Genomic DNA, 9,718 nt, shown 5'->3' on the forward strand with positions numbered 1-9,718 from the left:
CATTTTCCTCTTCTGTGTATCCTTGGAAGCATTAAGTGACATAAAAAGAAAACAGACACAAAGCACGTTCCACACAATCAACTGGCAAAAGCTACGAAATATATAAATAAATATAAGGTTGCAATAGGTACCTTGTTTGGAGGAAGACATCAGCTCTGAGTGTTGCCTCCTTAAAAAGGCCTACATGAGATTATTCATAACACGTATTTCAAAGGAACTTGAGAGGGTAGCACAGAAAAACTCACCACTGATCATCTTCGCTGATGTCCGCGGTCTTGGGAAAGGACCAAGTGATAACCTCCTGGACTATCCAGTGCTACAAGTTAGAATAATTTAATTTTGTGAAAAAAAACAAAAAGCTTCTCAGCAAGCAGCAGGGAGTACTGCCATGATATCCACATTTATCCAACTTGGGGGCCAATGTTCTTGGACAGGGAATGGTCCTGTTAGTTTGAATTTTTTTAAATGTGAAAGAATAGGAATGGCGAGTTATGATAAATAGTATCTGAAGTCATGGAGAGAGGGGGAATGTGCACTTACCACTGGGCCAGTGGTTGAAGGCAACAAGGAAGGCAGTCAAGGTAATCTATGTGTTTACAAAGGGATTATGGTAAAAACCTAAAACTGGTGACATTAAATTGTTATGCAAACCTAGAAGTTTAAATCATAAAATAGATAAACAATAAAGCCATTAAATTGGAAGTGCATGAGAAATATATTTGGTTTGTTCTCATAAATAGGAGTCCTCTCTATTTTAAAACAAGATTGTACCAGGTAAAATTTAGAAAATAAAAACCTGTCTAATTTTTGTATTTTTCGAAAGTCAGTGGAGGTTTGAAGTGGATGATTTTGTGGAAGGAGAGAAATACGTTATCAGAATTACACATACAGATTCCTTCAGATATAAGAAAGGAAGTGAGTTGTTTGCAAAAAGAATTTGTAGGCCTAATAAACACAAAATTTCTAGACTATTTTATTTATTTTCATTTAACAAATTACGGGCTGAATCCTTTTTAATGACAGCCATATGCTGAAAATGCTATTTTAGGGCAATTCTGTGTCTAAGTACATGGGGGTATGAAGCTGAGGGTCTGACTTTATTATGGTAATGATCAAAAGATTTCCAGCCACTGCAATTATGTAGATGATTAGAAAAACCACAAAGTAGTCTATCTGTAGTTCAGCAGAATCTGAAAATCCTTGGAGTATAAATTCTGTCAATTTACTTTGGTTCCCCATTTCATTTCTTTGTGCAGGCCAATTAATTTCATCTATAGAGAGAGGGAGGATGCCACATTGAATGCATGCAACAAAATAATGTTAATTGCTCTTATTTCCATAAGGGTAGATTTTTAAAAATTGCGCGATCGCGTACTTTTGTTCGCGCACCAGGCGCGAACAAAAGTACGCTGGATTTTATAAGATACGCGCGTAGCCGCGCGTATCTTATAAAATCCGGGGTCGGCGCGCGCAAGGGGGTGTACATTTGTGCAACCTGCGCGCGCCGAGCCCAGCGCGCGCTGCCTGTTCCCTCCGAGGCCGCTCCGATTTCGGAGCGGCCTCGGAGGGAACTTTCCTTCACCCTCCCCCCACCTTCCCCTCCCTTCCCCTACCTAACCCACCCCCTGGCCCTATCTAAACCCCCCCCTTACCTTTGTTGGCAGATTTACGCCTACTAAAAGCAGACGTAAATCTGCGCGTGCCAGTGGGCTGCTGGCGCGCCATCACCCGACCCGGGGGCTGGTCCGGAGGCCTCGACCACGCCCCCGGGCCGGCGCCACACCCCTGGGCCCGCCCCCAAAATACTGCGGCACGCCCCCGAAATGCCGCATCGTTTCGGGAATGCCCCCAACACGCCCCCTCCCCGCCTCTTTTAGAAAGCCCCAGGACTTACGCGCTTCCCGGGGCTCTGCGCGCGCCCGAGGCCTATGCAAAATAGGCGCGCCGGCGCGCAAGGGCCCTGTGCATGTAAATCCGGCCAGATTTACGCACGCAGGGCATTTAAAATCTGCCCCACAGTGTTTTTCAATGCACATGGTACACATTCAGTAATCACAGTGCTCCCACTTCAACATTCATGCAACCTAAGTGCCTGATTTGCTAAGCTTTTTCATCCAATAGATACAGAATGGTGAAAAACAGTTTTGATAAATCAGGCCCTCAATTAGAGTAGAAAAAAGTTACAGACCAGATGAATTCCATACATTAAAAAAGGTGGGAGGAAGACCAAACAACTACTGGCATGGTTAAAAGGCAAGGTGAACGAGGCTATTTTAACCATGAGAACTTACTTAAAAAATTGGAAGAAGGATACATCTGAAGAACATAGGAAAAAGCAGAAGCATTGGCAACTTCACTGTAAAACATTGATAAGACAGGCTAAGAGAGAATTTGAAATGAAGTTGGCCATGGAGGCAAAAACTCATAATAAAGGCTTTTTTAAATATATTCAAAGCAGGATGCCTGCGACAGAGTTGGTGGACCGTTAGATGATTGAGGGGTTAAAGTGGCACTTAGGGAAGATACGGCCATTGCGGGAAGACTAAATAAATTCTTTGCTTCTGTGTTTATAAACGATGATGTTGGGGAGATATGGGTTCCAGTGATGGTTTTCAAGGGTGATGATTCAGATGAACTGAAATATATATATAGTAGGCCAGATTGACAAACTGAAAGGTAGCAAATTACCCCAGGGTTCTGAAGGAACTAAAAAATGAAACTTCAGATCTATTACTAGTAATTTGTAACCTATCATTAAAATCATCCATTGTACCTGAAGCCTGGAGGGTGGCCAGTGTAATCCAGATATTGAAAAAGGGCTCCAGGAATGATCCAGGAAACTATAAACTGTCACCTAAACCCCAACTCACCACACAAACCTCACCCTGAGTTCATAATGCCACCTCTTACAGTGGTAAGAGGTGGCAGAATTGAAGTTCAGAATTGAGAGGCCCTCCACAGAGGCTTTCTCTCTCTCCTCCCCTCCTCTCCCGCATTAAGGCCATAACACATTTTGAGGAATGACCCCCCTTAGAATGAAAATGTGTTTAACTTTAGTGACCTAAAATTGAGGTATCTAAATTCGGATCCACTATTCATTCACCCAACTATAAGCTCCTAAATTAGGCACCTTTCACTAGAAATCAGCTCTAAATGCCTAACTTACTTCCCCCAACCTAACCATACCTATTTTTTAGGGGCCTAGTACAACTAGATATCCAAATTTAGGACCCGTGGAAGGGGGGGGATTTTTATTTAGGCAGATCTTGGTCACAGGACTCCTTAAGCTGGGTGCCTGGATCTTTTCAATATCTACCCCTCAGTGTCTCTGAAAGATCAGCTTCTTTCTCATGACTTTTATTATAGCCCCTTTCAGATCCTTGTTCCTTAGGCTGTAGATGTAGGGATTGAGCATCGGAGCAATGACAGAATAAAACAGTGCTCCAATTTTCTCTTGATCCAGGGAATGGGTGGATGCAGGTCGAAAATACACACAACTGCCAGTGATATAAAATAAAGCAACAGTGGTCAGGTGGGAGATGCAAGTCGAGAATGTTTTACTTCTGCCTTTTGCTGAAGAGATTTTTAGGATGGCTTTGATGATGTTCACATATGAAGTCAGTATAAGCACAAAGCAGCCCAGCATTAATAATCCCCCTACCAAAAATACCAGGATTACATTGATATTGGTATCAGAGCAAGACAGCTTTAGCAGGGGTGGAATATCACAGAAGTAGTGGTTAATGACATTGGAACCGCAGAAGTTTAACCTGAATGTGTTACTGGTGTGTATGACTGAATAAACTATACCAATGAACCATGAAGCCGCAGCCAGAAAAATGCATGATTTTTTATTCACGATGATCGAATACCTCAAAGGATTGCAGATGGCCACATAACGATCGTAAGCCATGGTGGCCAGCAGGGCAGACTCTGTTGCCGCCATAGAAAGGAAGAAAGACAATTGTGCCACACAAGCAGAGAAAGAGATCGTCTTCCTCGTCGACAAGCAATTCACCAGCATTTTGGGCACGGTTGTTGATATGTAAAATGTGTCCAAGATTGACAAGTTGCCAACAAAAAAGTACATGGGGGTATGAAGCTGAGGGTCTGACTTTATTATGGTAATGATCAAAAGATTTCCGGCCACTGCAATTATGTAGATGATCAGAAAAACCACAAAGTAGACTATCTGTAGTTCAGCAGAATCCGAAAATCCTTGGAGTATAAATTCTGTCACTTTGCTTTGGTTCCTCATTTCATTTCTTTGTGCAGACCAAATAATTTCATCTGTAGGGAGAGGGAGGATGCATCATTGAATGCATGCAACAAAATAATGTTACTTGCTCTTATTTCCATAGTGTTTTTCAGTGCATATGGCACATTCAGTGATCGCAAGGCTGCCTCTTCAACGTTCATGCAACCTAAGTGCCTGATTTGCTAAGCTTTTTCATCCCATAAACTCGGAATGGTGAAAAAAGCTTCAGAAATCAGGTCCTCAATTAGAGTAGAAAAAAGTTACGTGATTTTTCTCCGGCCCGTAATATGAGTGAGTGGAAAAGGAAATATTTGAAATGGATCCTGTAGGTTTCACAATTTTATTGCACTCTTCGACCTTGCTGATACACACTCGCTAGTTTCAATTATGCTGAAGGGTATATGTGCTCATTGATGCTTAGTCCTGGTATGATTGCATCTGATGGGAGTATATCACTTTTACTTGCAGTTAGAAATATTAATTTTTAAACATTTTTATTCACTCTGGAAACTGATTTTATGAAGTTATTTTTTAAGGACAATTTTCAAAAGATTTCCCTCGGTAATTAAGCATCCTCCCCATCTCTCTCACTGTCTCTCTTTCCTGCTACCTCTCTTCCTTTTACTCCTGCTTTAAAAGAATATGTTTATGAACACAGCCATCGTACTTCTTTAGTGCTAAATTTATTATTCATAAAACAATAAAAGGACTTTTTGTATTATTTCCCCCACAATATTTTGCATCAAGGCTTGTTCCACAATTTCCTTTTCACATTTCAAGTTGGTCTACTGAAATCAACTGGAAACAGCTTGAATACAATTTTTCCAATAGTTTTTATCATTGAAATTAGGGATGTGAATCGTGTCCTCGATCGTCTTAACGATCGATTTCGGCTGGGAGGGGGAGGGAATCGTATTGTTGCCGTTTGGGGGGGTAAAATATCGTGAAAAATCGTGAAAAATCGAAAAAATCGAAAAATCGCAAAACCGGCACATTAAAACCCCCTAAAACCCACCCCCGACCCTTTAAATTAAATCCCCCACCCTCCCGAACCCCCCCCAAATGACTTAAATAACCTGCGGGTCCAGCGGCGGTCCGGAACGGCAGCGGTCCGGAACGGGCTCCTGCTCCTCAATCTTGTTGTCTTCAGCCGGCGCCATTTTCCAAAATGGCGCCGAAAAATGGCGGCGGCCATAGACGAACACGATTGGACGGCAGGAGGTCCTTCCGGACCCCCGCTGGACTTTTGGCAAGTCTCGTGGGGGTCAGGAGGCCCCCCACAAGCTGGCCAAAAGTTCCTGGAGGTCCAGCGGGGGTCAGGGAGCGATTTCCCGCCGCGAATCGTTTTCGTACGGAAAATGGCGCCGGCAGGAGATCGACTGCAGGAGGTCGTTCAGCGAGGGTTCCGGCGCCTCGCTGAACAACCTCCTGCAGTCGATCTCCTGCCGGCGCCATTTTCCGTACGAAAACGATTCGCGGCGGGAAATCGCTCCCTGACCCCCGCTGGACCTCCAGGAACTTTTGGCCAGCTTGTGGGGGGCCTCCTGACCCCCACGAGACTTGCCAAAAGTCCAGCGGGGGTCCGGAAGGACCTCCTGCCGTCCAATCGTGTTCGTCTATGGCCGCCGCCATTTTTCGGCGCCATTTTGGAAAATGGCGCCGGCTGAAGACAACAAGATTGAGGAGCAGGAGCCCGTTCCGGACCGCTGCCGTTCCGGACCGCCGCTGGACCCGCAGGTTATTTAAGTCATTTGGGGGGGGTTCGGGAGGGTGGGGGATTTAATGTAAAGGGTCGGGGGTGGGTTTTAGGGGGTTTTAGTGTGCCGGCTCACGATTCTAACGATTTATAACGATAAATCGTTAGAATCTCTTTTGTATTGTGTTCCATAATGGTTTAAGACGATATTAAAATTATCGGACGATAATTTTAATCGTCCTAAAACGATTCACATCCCTAATTGAAATAGACCCTTGCTAGAAGGTTGCATATGTTTCTCATCAGCAAGATTGATGATACCCTTTAAAAGAGAACTTTTCTGTCGAAATATGTTTTTGACAATGTAGCATTCCCATTGATTTGTGAACTTTTTGCAAAAAATATTGTGTTCTGAATTTTCTTTTAAACTGCACAATGCAAGTATGCCTTCAAATGCTAAAAGACAAACCCCATTTCTAAGCCTATTTTAAAGACTTGTCAGGTCATGGTTTGTAGCATCATAAACCCAAGAATTGGTTATAGAAGTGGCTTTTGAATGATGGACGCAAACTAAACATTTGGATACTGTTTGCATAAGAGGCGGTCTGCAAGCAATCATTTTTGTATCTCTTTGTGCCATTCTAACTTAATTCTTGAACACCAATGTCACCATTATCAAGCAGTCTTCATTGATGAATCTGAAGTTCACAGGATTACAGGTGCACTCTTTGGAGGGACACAAATGGAAAAATTGTAGAAGAGTTTGCTGCTACTTAAGAGCAACAACCTTAACTAGCAAGAAAGAAAAAGTGAACATGGAGGAAAGAAACCTCCAGCCATGATAATGCAACTAGACTTTAGGGGGAAAGATTGATGTTGGGATGTACTTGGAGTTGGGATGGATTTTTCTTTTGACTGTGGGCTACATAGTGATCTCTGTGAGGCAACTAATAGGAGTCTGGTTGCCATGGATATCTGATCTTTCAACTTTATAAGGATGCATTTATGGAAAAGCTCAAATTTGAATACATTTATGTACAGATACAGAATCGGGGAATATAGTGAACCATTATATTTTCTTTGACCATCCTGTCTATTTCTGTGTGGGAAAAATCCATAGGATCTTGGGAAGAGCATTCAATTAACTGAACTTTTTTTCTTTACCTTTAACTGCATGAGCAACAGCAAGAGAAGCAACATTATTGTTAAAATAATGGAATTATCATAACTCCATCGATATCACCACCACCAATATTATGCACAGATAGCCTGTAAACAATTCTGACAACAACCTTCTGGATGGCATGAGGTTATTACGATAATTTGATATATGGTTTATGAAAGAATGTTTAGGTTGGTATCCCATGGTATACCCTGGCACTGAAACAAATATATTATATAAAAATATGCTTGCAGAAATATCTATAATGAATGATCCTTGGTTTGATGATAATCTATGATATGTAGAGCAATAACCAACATAGAAGGTAAGACAATGAAAATCTCACCAATTCAGATGAAGAAAGTATAAACTGTACATTTATTCATATCAGTTAGTGCATCAAAGGTCCTGGGAAGAGACACAGTTGGGAATCCTTGCTTCCATCCTATTTTTGAGTTTACTGCCTTTCTATTTATCCCAAGTATATCATGACTCTTCTTAATCAATTAGTTTCAGTTTATTTTCCAACGCAAATCTCTGAAGACCTCAGCTGCAGGTCCATTCCTTAAGCTATATACATTCACTCTAATTAAAGTAATTATTATTCCATCTCCAATCTCTTTTTTCATTAGAGAAATGTATTTCTTCTAGTTTTCTGATTGCCTTCTCCACCACTAATATTCTTAAGGGAGGGAGGTATTACAATACATTTGGTGCCTTAAAAAGAGATAGCATCAAGAGATCTCCATTGTTCCCAAAAGGAAGCAACTAACAAAATCCTTTACATTGCTTTTGATGGTTATGTCTTCTTCCTAGATTTCCCGGTTGTTGCTCAATGCAGACATGAAATGATGTAACCTCCTTTACAATAATCTAATGAATCCCCTAGGAAAATAACACCAAGTGGTTGGTTCTTTTCAGATCATCAAGAGATTTGGAATACATGCCTTGGATTGCTCATAGATATGTTTCTTCAGTATGGGTGTACTGTCAGGAAAAGGGATAGACTAGAGGTCTGACAGCTAGACCACAATCCCCAAAGGAGATAAGTTCAAAGCTCATTTTTCCTCTTATATTCTGAGTGACCATAGACAGGTCACTTTAACGTTTAGAACACCAAGGAAACCAAGTATTTCTTTCAACTTAGTCCAATAAATTAGTTTACTGCTTATGTTACCCCATTGTGTGTATAGTTGTAAACCTGATTTTCTTAGGGAAATCAATGGGAATTAAGAATTATAAAACTAAGGAGTAAATGGGAAAAAAATAAATAAAACAGATCCTTGATCTGGGATGTGACCGCTCTCCTATTGCTGCTCCAGCCTTTTGCCATTCTTCTCTAATGGATCCTGATGAGGCTGAGGACCACATCTCCTAACCTATTTTATTCCTGTGCAGGAAATGATGCTGGAGGACTGTCACATTTTAACATCACTGGAATCCAGAAGTGGCAGCGGACTTATAAGAAGCCTGTATTAGTGGCTTCATCCCCCTAACTCTGCACATGATCATGCCGCCCTTCCTGCTCTGATTCTTCTCTTCTATATAACAAACTGATCCCTATGTCAGGGTGTAATGGAATTGTTTAGCCTGTTAAGGATGGATTTAGAAGCTAGGCCTCATAGCAACCGCATATCACATGACTGTAAAAAGTGTGGGAATGGAAGAGGTGAAAAGCAGGTATGCAGAATCACAAGAAAAAGCTAGTTGTTTTAGGAAAACTATATGCAGTCTCTCAAAACATACTTGCCGATGTACAGACAAGGGGTAAAACTGAGGGAGAGAAGATTTTGCAATCATGAAAAACTAGAAACAACAGATCTGTGCTGTTCTAGGCTTTTGGTGGCAACAGAAAGAGAGAAGTATGGTGTTGCTTTGCTTTGTGTGTGTGCAATATTTTTGCTGAATTGCTTTCTGCTGGGCATATAATAAAACCCTGGTATTCTGGAATCTACTGTGTGCTGACTCGGAGTGTCGGTATACGGTGCTTTGAGTTTAACAGATCCTGTTGATGGAGGAAAGTTTGCAGGATGCTGGTTTGGGTTTTGTGTTCAGGGCATTGGATCTCATCAGGGAGGAAGTGCTTGGGCGATATCACGCCTGTTTCTGATTTAGAGTAAAGAATCTCCCGAGGGAAGGGGCCTAGGGGTTCTGGCTTTGGGTTTTGCTGCAAGGACATAGTGAACCTGTAACAAAGGCCTGAGGACTACATTTCCCAACACGATTAACTCTATTGCCAAGAACTGATGCTGGAAAATAGTTACATACTGAAGATAAGAGAAAAAATGGCTCTTCAATTAGAACATAAGAACATGCCATACTGGTTCAGACCAAGGGTCCATCAAGCCCAACAGTGGCCAATCTAGGCCATAAGAACCTGGCAATTACCCCAAAACTAAGCCTATTCCATGTTACAGTTGCTAGTAATAACAGTGGCTATTTTCTAAGTCAACTTAATTAATAGCAGGTAATGGACTTCTCCTCCAAGAACTTATCCAATTCTTTTTTTAAACACAGCTACACTAACTGCACTAACCACATCCTCTGGCAACAAATTCCAGAGTTTAATTGTGCGTTGAGTGAAAAAGAACTTTCTCCGATT

The 9,718-nt window shown here is 41.8% G+C and overlaps 1 protein-coding gene across 1 annotated transcript; it reads right to left on the reverse strand.

The window, feature by feature from the left end:
• Positions 1–3,319: 3,319 nt before the first annotated feature.
• On the reverse strand, positions 3,320–4,258 carry LOC115077359 (olfactory receptor 1019-like). Its single transcript, XM_029579654.1, has one exon. It carries the CDS (start codon positions 4,256–4,258, stop codon positions 3,320–3,322), a length of 939 nt encoding a protein of 312 aa, XP_029435514.1.
• Positions 4,259–9,718: the final 5,460 nt, after the last annotated feature.

Source organism: Rhinatrema bivittatum, chromosome 16 (assembly GCF_901001135.1).
Source record: "Rhinatrema bivittatum chromosome 16, aRhiBiv1.1, whole genome shotgun sequence".
NCBI classification, from domain to species: Eukaryota; Metazoa; Chordata; class Amphibia; order Gymnophiona; family Rhinatrematidae; genus Rhinatrema; species Rhinatrema bivittatum.

Excerpts from the sequence above, each read along its gene's own strand:
- LOC115077359 (XM_029579654.1), bottom strand. The coding sequence starts at position 4,258 with ATGAGGAACCAAAGCAAAGTGACAGAATTTATACTCCAAGGATTTTCG.